Source organism: Delphinapterus leucas, chromosome X, assembly GCF_059928025.1.
Source record: "Delphinapterus leucas isolate spDelLeu-1000000601 "Yukka" chromosome X, BTC_Dleu_Yukka2, whole genome shotgun sequence".
NCBI lineage: Eukaryota > Metazoa > Chordata > Mammalia > Artiodactyla > Monodontidae > Delphinapterus > Delphinapterus leucas.
Window position 1 is genome coordinate 40154026 of NC_143150.1, and position 15032 is coordinate 40169057.

The 15032-nt window shown below is 34.4% G+C and overlaps 1 protein-coding gene across 3 annotated transcripts in view; it reads left to right on the forward strand.

The window, feature by feature from the left end:
• RBM41 (RNA binding motif protein 41) overlaps window positions 1-12568 on the forward strand; it is a 76369-nt gene extending 63801 nt beyond the window's left edge. For all 3 annotated transcript variants that reach the window (XM_022556682.2, XM_022556683.2, XM_022556680.2), the window contains one exon: window positions 1392-12568. In XM_022556682.2, the coding sequence (XP_022412390.1) occupies window positions 1392-1558 (167 nt within the window). In that variant the 3' untranslated portion in view covers window positions 1559-12568. The remainder of the gene's footprint in view (window positions 1-1391) is intronic.
• The last annotated feature ends 2464 nt before the right edge of the window (window positions 12569-15032 follow it).

Genomic DNA, 15032 nt, shown 5'->3' on the forward strand with positions numbered 1-15032 from the left:
CTCAGAGATATTACAGATTCGGTTCCAGACCACTGCAATAAAGTGAATATCCCAGTGAAGCAAGCCACATGAATATTTTGGTTTCCTAGCACATGTAAAAGTTATGTTTGTACTATACTGTAGTCTATTAAGTGTGCAGTAGCATTTTGTCTAAAAAAACAATGTACATACCTTAACTTAAAAATACTTTCTTGGTAAAAAATGCTAGCCATCATCTTGACAGTGCAAGGTTGCTAGAAACCTTAAATTTGAGGGAAAAAACTGCAATATCTGCAAAGCATAATAAAGCAAAGTGCAGTTAAAAAGTTATACCTGTATAGGAATTTCAGTTCCTATGACAGACCAGACTTTCTTTTTTTGGTGGAGGCTGGGTAGGAGCTGTGCCTTTTATTATCCCTAAAGTATCATCATTTGTATACAGCCTAGTAATCTATTTAACGGGAAGTGCTTTTACACATGAGCAGTGCCAAACTCCCCTGCATTCTTTTCATACAGCATTGTACCATCTTTCCTATCTCATTGAAGGTTTGTGGATCCTCAACGCTAGTGATTTTTAGTCTTTTCAAGTGTGAGAACCCTTTTTAAACTTATAAAATTACTTCATGCACCCCCACCTAATGTGATCTATTAATTGAAAAGATATGTAATAAAAAGGCTTTATACACTAAGTACTTCTAAATAAATAGCCATTTTAGTAATTATACATGCATTTGAAAATTTGTAGTGCATACATATATGAGACATAAATTGGTTCAATCTAAAAACATTGCTTGTCCACTTATGATTTCACAGACTCTAGGCAGTAATTCCATTCCTTCCTAATTTCCCACATCCAGGCTGTGAGACCCATAAATCAAATCCTCCTGCTGTATGCTATATACTCTTACACCTCAAGCTTCCATATGCCTGCAAGCACTCTTAAACTTACTTATCCTAATGAGGGCTCCTGCAACCACTCTCTGATCAAAAGGAAAAAGTAGCAAAATGTCCTCAATACCATGATAACAACTTTTATTTGTCTTCCCCATTTTGAAAATGATTTCATTCTTACAGTACCTATAATCTGTTATCTAAGATAGAGGTTTGTGTATTATTAGTTATAGCTTAACCCTCTTTAACACACTGTCTGTATCCTTGTTTCTTTACCTATATCATTGAATTAGGAGAAGCTCTCAAACATCCATTTTAAGGTTTTATTGTTGTTATTCTTAGCCCTTAGTTTAATCTTGCTGAGTTATTACAAATTTGAGATTGTAGAAAACCCAATAAAATAAAATAATTACGTGGCCTTATAGCCTACACTGAACTCCAAGGCAAAAACAACATAAACTAGACTTGGAATAAAATCGATTAAGCCACATATAAACTGATGTTTTTTCTTTCTCTTTTAGATACAGAAATAGCATGGCAAGCATTGCGTCTAGTAAATGGATATAAACTACGTGGGAAAATATTGGTGATAGAATTTGGAAAGAACAAAAAGCAGCAGTCAGATCTCCAGGCTGCTTCTCTAATATCATCTACTACAGATAATACTACAGAAATCAGTGGCAGCTAGAAGACATAAAGATTGTGAGTCCCAGGAGGTCTTTCTTGCATCAGAATCTAAGATCTAGGATTTGTATATAGATAGCAATTTATTTGGAATTGAAGAAGAGAAGCTAACTGAGGGAGAGAAAACAATTAAAATCCCTTTCAGCTTTTGGAAAGAATTGGTAGAAAACATTTTCTATAATCAAACACTCTCTGGGATAGACAATATAATGAGTATGGAGGATAGGGAATAAAGAGTATCATTTTCTCAGGATAAATTACAGTGGATTACTTCCAAGGGTTTTTTTTTAATCATTATAATTTATATGAGGTCTTAAATATTTGTCCCTAGAGATAACATTCTTTCAAGACTGGCTCCTATATATACAAAACTAAAAAACTAATTAAGTGTTGAAATATTTATTTCTAGAGCCCATTTGTCCCTAAATTTATTTTCCTAGTAAATAAATGACCAAGACTCCAGGCCTAAACATCAGCAAATGCTCTTGAATGAGACCTATCAGCAGTAACAGTAGGTAGTTTTCATAAGTTAGTCAACATATTTAATGGACATTTCCCTATTAAGTTATCACTGTCTTCAAATAGCTTTATATTTTTTCTAATGAAAGAATTTAGATCAAAACAATGTTCTCATAGTCATTTAAGCTAGCTACCATTGAGTAATGATTGAATTAAAAGCAATAAACATTGAATCATTATCTATTACATGTTAGGGATTAGATATATTAATTTTAGAAGAGGAACATACTAGCAAAGAATACTAAAGAGGGGTAGAAATAAAGAGCTCTCTAGAAGAGAGGCAACCTACCCCAAATCCCCCAGTTGTTTGTTTGTAGTTGCTGGAGAATAGAAAGATGATATGATATAGAGGAAGTAGTACAAACTTTGGAGTCAGACCTGTTTGAACTTCACAGCCATACTTACCACTCTGTGACCTTGGCAAGTCACTTAATCTGAGCCTCAGTTTTCTCATCTATAAAAATGACGATAATACTACTACTTACCTCATTGGGTTGTGATGTTTAATGGGATAACTGTATCCAGGTTGAAGATCAGAAAGAAAAAATAATGAAAATTTAATGGGGTAAAGAACCATTAAGCACTCCAACATACTTGGAATATCAGAGAAAGAAAGGAGCAGAAAAAATATTCCAATAAATAATGGCTGTAAAATCCCAAATTTGATGAGAAACATTATCTACACATCTGAGAAATCTCAATGAACCCCAATTAGGATAAATAAGAAGAAATCAACAAACATACCATAATAAGAATGCTAAAACCCAAAGATAAAGAGAAACTTTTGAAAGCAACATGAGACAACTGAAGCCACTTACAAGGGAACCTCAATAAGAGTAATAGATGACTTCTCATCAGAAACAATGGAGGTGGCAGTGGGAAAACATATTCAAAGTGCTGAAAGAAAAAGACTGTCAATATAGAATCCTATATTCAATAAAGCTGTTTTTCAAAAATGAAGATGAAATAAAGACATTCCCACATAGTCAAAAACTGAGAGACTATGTTGCTGTCAGGCCTGACTTACAGGAAATATTAAAGGAAGTTCTTCAGGTGGAAAGCAAGTGACCTCAGACGGTAATTTGAATCTACATATCCAAAAAATTAGCATGGGTAAAGGTAATTATGTAATTATAAAAGACAGTCAAAATACATTTTTCCTTTCTTAATTGATTTAAAAAGCTATTTTATAAGACAATATGTATATAGTTGCATTGTTGGATCTATAACATATAAAACTGTAATATATTTACCAATAACAAGACAAAGGAAGTGGGTGGAAACAAAGCTGTATTGGATTAAAGAAATGACTCTAAAATGGTAACTCAAATCCATAGGAACAAATGAAGAAAATAAGAAATGGGAAATAAGGTTAATATTAAAAAGTTGTAAATATATACTTGTTCTTTCTTCTCTCAGCTTCTTTAAAAGACATAAAATTATATTAAGTAATAATTATAATGATGTATTGTTGGGTTTGTAATATAGAAATAATAATAACAATAATACCACAAAAAGTGAGAAAAGGAATAGGTTTATATAGCAATAAGGTTTTTATATCTCATTGGAATTTAGTTAGTATTTAGCTGAAGCCAATTAAGTTAAGATGTGTATGGTAAACCCTAGAGCAACCACTAAAGAAATAACTAAAAATATATAGTGAAAATATTAAAGACGTTTAAATGTTTTATTAGAAAACATTCAAAGCAAAAGAAAGCAAAAAGAGGAATGGAGGGCTTCCCTGGTGGTGCAGTGGTTGAGAGTCTGCCTGCCAATGCAGGGGACACGGGTTCGTGCCCCGGTCTGGGAAGATCCCACATGCCACGGAGCGGCTGGGCCCATGAGCCATGGCCGCTGAGCCTGCGCGTCCGGAGCCTGTGCTCCACAGCAGGAGAGGCCACAACAGTGAGAGGCCCACGTACCACAAAAAACAAACAAACAAACAAAAAAGAATGGAGAAACAGAAGCTTGAGACATATAGAAAAGAAACAGTAAAATGGCAGTCGTAAGTCCACCTATGTTAATAATAAATATGAATGGATTAAACAATCCAATCAAAAGGCAGAGATCATCAAACTGGAAAAAAAACCAAGACTTACCTCTATGCTTTTTATTGGATTCACACTTTAGATTCAAGGATACAGACTGAAGGTTAAAGCATAGAGAGAAATATCAGGCAAATGGCAACTATAAGAAAGCTGGAGTGGCTATACTATTATATAAAGTCTATTTAAAATGGACTTTAAAACAAAAAATGTCACTATAGATAAAGAGTGACATCTTATATTGATAAAAGTCAATCCATCAGAAAGATATAACAATTAGAAACACATATTAACCTAACAACAGAGTACCAAAATACATGAATCAAAAACTGAAATGTGGCTTCCCTGGTGGCGCAGTGGTTGAGAGTCCGCCTGCCGATGCAGGGGACACGGGTTCGTGCCCCAGTCCAGAAGGATCCCACATGCCACGGAGCAGCTGGGCCCGTGAGCCATGGCCGCTGAGCCTGTGCGTCCAGAGCCTGTGCTCCAAAACGGGAGAGGCCACAGCAGTGAGGGGCCCACGTACAGCAAAAAAAAAAAAAACCTGAAATGAATGGAGAAACATAAAAGTATACAATAAGAGTTGGGGAATTAAGTACCCCATTTTCAATAAGATCTAGACAGAAGATGAACAAGGGAATAGAAGACTTGAACAATGCTATAAATCAACTAGACCTTAAAGAGACTTATGGAACACTTCACCTAACAAGAGCAGAATACACATTCTTCTCAAGTGCACATGAAACATCTCCAGGATAGACCATATCACATACCATAAAACAAACCGCAATAAATTAAAGTGGATTAAAACCATGCAAAGTATGTTCTCTGACCACATGGAATGAAGTTAGAAATCAGTAACAGAAAGTTGGGAAACACAAATATGAATTAGACACACTTTTAAATGACCAATGGGTTAAAGAAGGAATTACAAGATTAATTTGAGATGAGTGAAAAGGAACACACAAAATGCCAAAACTTCTGGGATACACCTAAAGCAGTGCTTAGAGAGAAATGTCTAAGTACAAATGCCTATAATTTAAAAGAAGAAAGATAACATATCAGTAACCTCACTTTACACCTTAAGACACTGGAAAAAGAGAAGGAAACTAGAAAAAGCAGAAGGAAGGAAATAAGAGATAGATGAATATAGAGAGAATAAAAAGTCAACAAAGCCAAAAGTTGGTTCTGTATAAAGACCAACAAAAGTGATAAACCTTTCAGTAGGTTGACCAGGAAATAAAGGAGACTCAAATTACTAGGATCAGAAATGAAGGCGGGAACATTGCTACCAACCTTATAAAAATTTAAAACAAAAATTATGAAGGAACACCATGAACAATTTTATGCCGATAAATTAGGTAACTTACTTGAAATACAAAAATTCCTAAAAATACACAAACTACTGAAACCAATTGTTGGGGGGGGGACAAAGAAAATCTGAAGATAACCTGTAACAAGTAAAGTGGTTAATTAGTAATTTTTTAAAATACCCATAAAGAAAAGCATAGGCTCAAATGGATTCTTAGATTAATTCTCACAAACATTAAAGAAGAATTAATACAAGTTCTTCACAAACTCTTCCAAAAAGTAGAAGAGGAGGGAACACTTCTGATATATGCTACAACATGGAAGAACCCTGAAAACATGCTAAATGAAAGAAGCCACTCCAAAAGGCCATATATTATATGATTCTAAATATACAGAGACAGAAAGTAGATTAGTGGTTGCTTAGGGCTTCAGGTAATAGCTGAAGTGTATGGAGTTTCTTTAGAACTTGATGAAAATGTTCTAAAATTGTGATGATTGTACAACTCTGAATATACTACAAATCATGAATTGTACACTTTAAATGGGTGAATTTTATCTTACCTGAATTATATTTTAATAAAGTCACACACACATACAAATACTGGTTATAACCTAAATGTCCATCAGTATGAGAATGGATAAATTATGGCACATCCATTTAGTGGAATACTATACAGGCATTAAAATAATGGGATATATCTATTAATGCATTCTGACCTGTATGATGTCCAGGATTTTGTAATAAGTTAAAAAGTTATATATATATGTGTGTGTATATACATATATGTACACACACACATATATATATGTATATATATATAATACTTTTTTATAAACAAAAGCATTTGTGTATGTATGGTATACGTATATATAGATATTTCTGAATAAACTTAGGAAAAAGCTGGGAAATACACATACCAAACTGTAAACCTTTTAGAGGTGGGATTGGATAGGCTGAAAGGGGACTTGCTTTATAAAATTTTTCAAGTGTGATTTGGGCTGATTTTTACTTTTTTCAGTATTTTTTTAAATAAAGAAAATTTTAATATTCTACCAGTGACTTGGCTTCCAGAATATTTGTCAGGCCTGCTCTGAGGATATCATCTAACTATACTCAGGACAAACATCTATTCCTTTGATATACTGCTCACTTAGGATTAACTCCAATTTTAAATATAGTTTAAAGGACAAGAAGTAAGTTATACTGGTATAACCTCTTGCACATGTTACCCAGGAGCATACTTCTAAGCTGGACTTTTCAGAAGAAACTTCTTCCTGTTGGGTATAAAATCTCACCTCTGCCCTTTACTAGACCTGCAGACCATTAACAATAGAGGAAAATAAAAATGGAGGATGTCCCTCAACTGGTGCATAGATAAACTGTGATATATCCATACAATGGAATACTACTCAGCAATAAAAACTATTATGAACTATGATACATGCAACAACTTGGATGAATCTCAAATGCATTTTGCTAAGTAAAAGAGGCCAAACTCAAAAGGCTACTTACTGATAGATTCCATTTATATAACATTCTGGAAAGGATGAAACTATGGGAACAGAACAAATCAGTGGGTGACGGGTTAAAAATGAGAGACTGATTACAAAAAGGTAGCATAGGAATTTGTTTTATAATGGAAATTATCTGTATCTTGATTATAATTACATGAGTGTATGCATTTGTCAAAACTACTAGAATTGTACACCAAAAAGGACGAATTTTACTGTATGTAAATGTTTAAATAAATGTAACTTATAATGGAAGAAAGAAAAAGTTTCTCAAAGTCATTTCCATAAAGTATTGTTCCTATTCTGTGGTCTTTTGATCACTATTGAAGACTTAAAGTCACTTGGCTACTATTCCTTATTTTCTGTCCACAGGTCAGCAGAAATCATCAGTTTAAAAAATCTATATACACATATACACACTAACCCACCATAAAAAAAATCAAAAGACAAACTGGAAAATAATTTGCCACACACAGGAGCTAATTTCCTTAACATAGAATGCATATAGTTTTCTTAATATACAAAAGTCAAGAATCCTACTAAAAAGTGGGTAAATAAAAATTTATAGAGAAACTGAAATATAAATGCCTGATAAACTAAGAAAAATGTTCAGAGTAGTAATACAAATTAGGAAAATTAGCTCTCTTTTTTTGCTGCATCTTTTTTAAAAAACCTTTTTAGATTTATAGAAAAGTCACAAAAATAGTAAAAAAGTTCCTATATATCCTTCACCTAGCTTCCCCAATGTTAACATCTTACATAACTATATTACAGTTATCAAAACTAGGAAAATAATTTTTTTTTTTTTTGGCTGTGTTGGGTCTTTGTTGCCGCACAAGGACTTTCTCTGGTTGCAGCGAGCAGGGGCTACTCTTCGTCGCAGTGCACAGGCTTCTCATTATGGTAGCTTCTCTTGTTGCAGGGCACGGGCTGTAGGCGTGTGGGCTTCAGTAGTTGCAGCACACGGGCTCAGTAGTTGTGGCAGGTGGACCCTAGAGCACACGGGCTTCAGTAGTTGTGGCACACGGGCTCAGTAGTTGTGGCTCACGGACTCTAGGGTGCACAGGCTTCAGTAGTTGTGGCACATGGGCTCAGTAGTTGTGGCGCACAGGCTCTAGAACGCAGGCTCAGTAGTTGTGGCACATGGACTTAGTTGCTCTGCAGCATGTGAGATCTTCCCGGACCAGGGCTCGAACCCGTGTCCCCTGCATTGGCAGGCGGATTCTTAACCACTGCAGCACCAGGGAAGTCCCGGAAAATAATACTGATGCAGTAGTATGAACTAGTGTGAAGACCTTATTTGATTTTTTCTGTTTGTCCCACTAATGTCCTTTTATGATCCAGGATTCCACATTGCATTTTATTATCATATATCCTTAATCTGTCCCTAATTGTGACAGTTCTCACTGGTCAGTTATTTTATAGAATGCCCCTAACTGGGGTTTGTCTGACATCTTCTCATGATTAGATTGAGGTTATGCATTGTTGGTGAGAATACCACCGAAATGGTATTGTCTTTTTTAGTGCATCATATCAGGAGATACCTGATGCTGACATGTCTTAATACTGGTGATGTTAACTTTGATCATTTGGTTAAGATACTGTCTGCTATGCTTCACTATAAAGTTACTATTTTCCTCTTTATAATTAATGAATATCTTGTAGGAAGATACATTGAGACCATTCAAATATTCTGTTTCTCATCATACTTTTGCCCACCAAATTTAGCATTCATTAGTGGTTCTTATGGTGACAATTACTGCTGTGGTGTTTACGTAATGGTGATTTTCTGTTTCTTCCATTTTATCTATATGTATTCATTGAAATTCTCTGAGGAAGATGTCCCTTCTCTCCCATTTATTTACACATTGACTTATAACAGCATAGACTAATGGATGTTTATTTTATTCTATGACTTATAACCTAATACTATCATTGTTTTATTGTTCCAGCTTTGACCATTGGGAGCTTCTGTGTCATTTTGACATGTCCCCATTTTTTGATTACTTCCTTATTTTCTGGCACTACAAGATGTTCCAGGCTCATCTTATGTATTCCCTACCCCAGTGATAGAATCAGCCATTTCTACATGGTGCCCTAGTTCCGTTTATTGGAAAAAAAAGTATTTAGAAACCAAGATCTGGGCACTAGGTGTCATGTTTGTATAACCTGTCCGAAGGTTAATATTACAAAGATTGATAACATCAAATGTTTCCAAGGGTATGGAAAATAGACACTCTCATACACATTGTATGAGAGTATATAAATAAGTATAACCCTTATAGGAGGACAATTTGGCAGTATCTTTTTTTTAGGTAATAAAACATGGCAGATTTATTCACAAAGCATGGATGTATAAACAAAATAAGTCTACATGGCCTCTAAACTAAACAATTTCAGCAAAGAAATAATCTTTCATAAGAAAGTTTTAGTGTAAATGAAGAATAGTTTGTCTACCCAGAAAAAAAAAAAAAACCAGAATACAGGAAAAAGGAAAGCTTTTAGCACTAAATGTAGGCAACCCCCGATTTTTTTTCACACACACACACACACACACACTGTATTTTATTTTTACAAGAGATAAATAAACTGACACCAAGCATTGTAAATGGATGACCACAACAAAAGCAATGATTGCAATAACCAAACACGAAACACACTCATACTATGTCATAATATTGACATTCAGTCCAGTAATCCTCCACTGTAACAGCTCCTTCACTTTGCAGTGAAAATTGATTTGTATATTTCTTGCCTCTGAATCCTTGTGGGATTTTTTTTATTCAAACAGAAAGTCACAAAAATTATAATCATCCTCATCAGTTCACTCAGTCCCATGTAATTAATTTTTTTCATCTTGATCTTTTGTTAGCCCTTTTATGAATTCATCAGTTTTCCACTAGAGTTCTGAAAATGCTTATTCATTCAGTTCAGCAGTATAGTCAGTTACCAGAAACCTGTACCTGTCAGAGTCTTTTCCATGAATTCCTTGAAGATGAAACCCTTTTATAGGAACATTTTTGCAAAAGCATCAAAGTACACCCAGAACTGTCTGTAAATGACCAAAGACTTAAAAATGACTATGGTTAAAGATTTGATGAAAGTTCATAATAATGCAATTGACAAGGAAATTTAGTTATTTCTAATATACATTTTAAAGTAATAACTAGAATTATGACATAACATTATACCAGAACATATAAGATTTTTAGGAATTTCATGTAATTTCTGAAACATTTATATTAACATATTTCCATACAAATAACCCGAAGACAGTTTAGTATTAGTTGGGGTTTTTTTTGTTTGTTTTTTTATACTGCAGGTTCTTATCAGTCATCAATTTTATACACATCAGTGTATACATGTCAATCCCAATCACCCAATTCAGCACACCACCATCCCCACCCCACCATGGTTTTCCCCCCTTGGTGTCCATACGCTTGTTCTCTACATCTGTGTCTCAACTTCTGCCCTGTAAACCGGTTCATCTGTACCATTATTCTAGGTTCCACATACATGCGTTAATATGTCAGTATCTTTTAAAATTTGAATTTTGAAGATCTAGAAAATCTACTTCTAGAAGTCCATTATACAGAAATACTTATAAATATGCTCAAATATATATATATATGCACAAGAATATTGTTTGCAGTATTGTAATAAGAAAAACCTTGAAACAACTTAGAAGTTCCTCAATAGGGGACTTATTAGTTAAGTAATCAAATTGTAGCACAACCATATGATAAAATATCATGTTGGCATTAAAAGGAAAGAGACTGATCTATGCATATTGATATGGACCTTTGCTTCATATATTTTTTTAAATTATTTATTTGGCTGTGCCAGATCTTAGTTGCGGCATACGGGATCTTTAGTTGTGGCATGTGGGCTCTTAGTTGCGGCATGCGGGATCTAGTTCCCTGACCAGGGATCAAACCCAGGCCCCCTGCATTGGGAGCGTGGAGTCTTAACCACTGGACCATCAGGGAAGTCTCTGCTTCATATTTCATTGAGATAATAAAAGCAATCACATGAGGACTTCATCTTTTTATCACCAAATCTACTGTCTACTTACATTTGTGCCTACATTCTAGCTTCTTCCGTTGTGGTTAAGAGTGTGGGATCTAATGCCATGTTCAAATACTGACTATAACTTACTAGCTGTGTGACTTTAAGTTATTTAAACTTGCTATGCCCTAGTTTTTTCATTTTTAAAATTAATGAGGGTAGTAATAGTATATAACAACATAGGGTTGTTTTGAGGATTAAATGAATACCTGTAAGGTTTTGAATAGTATCTGGTACATACTAAGAGCTCAATAAATGTAAGATTATCATTAGAGTGAAGTACCCCTGCTCCTATCAAAGGCCATCCCCTTTATTTATACTTTGGATTCCAGTCCCCTGATTTCTCAAGGCTTAACACAAGTAATTATACTGTCTGTGTCACCAATCTATTATTCCCATCAGCATATAAATATGTTATCGTATGTCCCATTTATTAAAAAAAAAACTTACAATACTTCACATTCCCAAACTATAGCTCCATTTCTCTATTCCACTCAGCACAATTTCTTGAAGTTCTCTATAGTCATGGTCTCCACTTCCTTTTTCTCCTAAATCTGTTTCAATAAGACACTGTTCTTTACTACGTCTTTGGTAACACCTCTCCCATCCATCTTGCAAAATCAATGGTAACTTCTCTGTCCTCATCTCAAACGTTCAGCTGCATTCAATGCAGTTTACCACTTCCTCTTTCTTGAAACACTCTTCTCTTTTTAAAAAATGTATTTCAGGTGTACAGCATTATAATTTGATATCTGTATATACTACAAAGTGATCACCACCACAAGTGTAATTATCATCCATCACCATACAGTTGACCTCCTTCACCTGTTTCACTCACCCCTCCAACCCCTTTCCCCCCTGGTAACCACTAATCTGATCTCTGTATCTATGAGTTTGTTTTTGTTTTATTTTGTTTGTTCATTTGTGTGTGTGTGTTTTTTTTAGATTCCACATATGAATGAAATCATACAGTATTTGTGTTTCTCCATCTAACTTACTTCACTTGGCATAAGACCTTCAAGATCCACCTGTGTTGTCACAAGTGGCAGGATTTCATTCTTTTTTGTAGCTGGCTAATATTCCATTGTGGGTATATACCACATCTGCTTTATCCATTCATCCATTGATGGACAATTAGATTGTTACCATATCTTGGCTATTGTAAATAATGCTTCAATGAACATAGGGGTGCAGTTATCTTTTTGAATTACTGTTTTCATGTTCTTCAGATAAACACTCAGAAGTGGAATAGCTATGTCATATGGTAGTTCTATTCATAAGTATTTGAGGATCCTCCATACAGTTTTCCATAGTGGCTGCACCAATTTACAGTCCCACAAACAGTATATGAAGGTTCCCTTTTCTCCACATCCTCTCCAACATTTGTTATTTCTTGTCTTTTCAATAATAGCCATTCTAACAGGTGTGAGGTGATATCACATTTCGGTTTTGATTTGGATTTCCCAAATAATTAGTGATGTTGAACATCTTTTAATGTGCCTGTTGGCCATTTGTATGTCTTTGGAAAAATGTCTGCTTAGATCCTCTGCCCATTTTTTAATTGGATTGTTTGTTTTGTTGTTGTTGAGTTACATGAATTCTTTTTGGATATTAACTCCTTATTGCATATGTGATTTGCAAATATCTACTCCCATTCATTAGGTTGCATTTTTGTTTTGATGATGGTTTGCATCACTGTGCAGAAGCTTTTTAGTTTATGTAGTCCCTTGTTTATTTTTGCTTGTTTCCTTTGTCTTTGGAGTCAGATCCACAAAAACATTACTAAGACCAATGTCAATGAGTTACCACCTGTGTTTTCTTCTAGGATTTTTATGGTTTCAGGTCTTACATTCAAGTCTTTAATCCATTTTGAGTTAATTTTTGTGTATGATGTAAGATAGTGGTTCAGTTTAATTCTTTTGCATGTGACTGTCCTGTTTTCCCAACACCATTTATGGAAGAGACTATCCTTTCTCCAGTGCATGTTCCTTGATCCTTTGTTGCAGATTAGTTGTCCACACATCTGTGGGTCCATTTCTGACCTTTCACTTCTGTTCCATTGGTCTTTGTCTCTGTTTTTGTGCCAATACTATACTGTGTTGATTACTGTAGTTTTGTAGGTTAGTTTGAAATCAGGGAGCATGATAGCTCCAGTTTCATTCTTCTTTCTCAAGACTGTTTTGGCTATTCGGGTTATTTTGTGATTCCATATAAATTTTTAGAACTTTTTTGTTCTAGTTCTGTGAAACATGGCATTAGAATTTTGAAAGTGATATCATTGAATCTGTAGGTTGCTTTGGCTAGTCTGGACATTTTAACAATATTAAGTCTTTCAGTTTGTGATCATGGAATATCTTTTCCCTTTATTTGTGACTTCTTCAACTTCTTTCATCAGTGTCTTATACTTTTCAGTGTATAGGACTTTCACCTCCTTGGTTTAGTTTTTTCCTAGGTTATTTTATTCTTTTTGAAGCAATTGTAAATAGGGTTGTTTTCTTTCTGATAGTTCATTATTAGTATATAGAAATGCCACAAATTTTTGTATATTGATTTTGTATCCTGTGACTTTACCGAATTCATTGATTAGTTCAAACAGTGTTTTGGTGGAGTCTTTAGGGTTCTCTCTGTATAGTATTATGTCATCTGCAAATAGTGACAGCTTTATTTTTTCCTTCCCAATTTGGATGCCTTTTATTTCTTTTTATTACCTAGTTGCTCTGGCTAAAACTTCCAATACTATGTTGAATAAAAGTAGTAAGAGTGGGCATCCTTGTCTTGTTTCTGACCTTAGAGGAAAAGCTTCCAGCTTTGCACCATTGAGTATGATATTAGCTGCGGGTTCATTATATATGGTGTTTATTATGTTGAGTTACAGTCCATCTATACCCACCACTTTGTTGAGAGTTTTTATCATAAATGGATGTTTAATTTTGTCAGATGCTTTTTCTGCATCTATTGAGATGATCATATGATTTTTATGCTTCATTTTGTTAATGTGATGTATCGTGTTGATTGATTCACAGATGTTGAACCATCCTTGCATCCCTGGAATAAATCCCACATGATTGTTGTGTATGATCCTTTTAAAGCACTGTTGGATTTGGTTTGCTAATATTTTGTTGAGGATTTTTGCATGTATGTTTATCAGTGATGTCAGCCTTTAATTTTCTTTTTTTGTGGTGTCCTTGTCTGGTTTTGGTATCAGGGTAGTGCTGGCTTTGTGAAATGTGTTTAGAAGGTTTCTCTCCCCTTCAGTCTTTTAGAAGAGTTTGAGAAAGAATGAATGAAAACATTCTTTGAGTGTTTTATAGAAGTCATCAGTGAAGCCATCTGGTCCTGGGTTTTTGTTTGTTGGAAGCTTTCTGATTACTGTTTCAATCTCCTTACTAGTAATCAGTCTATTCAGATTTTCTATTTCTTCATGATTCAGTCTTCAAAGACTGTATTTTTCTAGGAATTTATCCATTTTTTCTAGGCTATCCAATATGTTGGCATATAATTGTTCATAGTAGTCTCTTATGATGTTTTGTATTTCTGTGGTATCAACTGTAACTTCTCTTTCTTTCCTGATTGTATTAGAGTCCTCTCTTTTTTTTCTTGGTTAGTCTAGCTAAAGGTTTGCCGGTTTTGTTAATCTTTTCAAAGAACCAGTGCTTAGTTTCATTGATCTTTTCTGATTTTTTAAGTCTCTATTTCATTTATTTCCACACTGATCTTTATTATTTCCTTTCTTCTACTAATTTTGGGCTTCTTTTGTTCTTCCTCTTCTAGTTCCTTTAGCTATAAAGTTATATTATCTATTTGGGATTTTTATTGTTGCTTGAGGTAGGCCTGCATTGCTATCACTTCCCTCTTAGCCCTACTTTTGCTGCATTCTCATAGATTTGGGTATGTTGTATTTTCATTTTCATTTGTCTCCAGATATTTTTTAAATGTATCCTTTGATTTCTTCAATTACCCATTGGTTGTTCAGTAGCATGTTGTTTAATCTCCACATTTTTTGTAATTTTTCCTGTTTTTTTC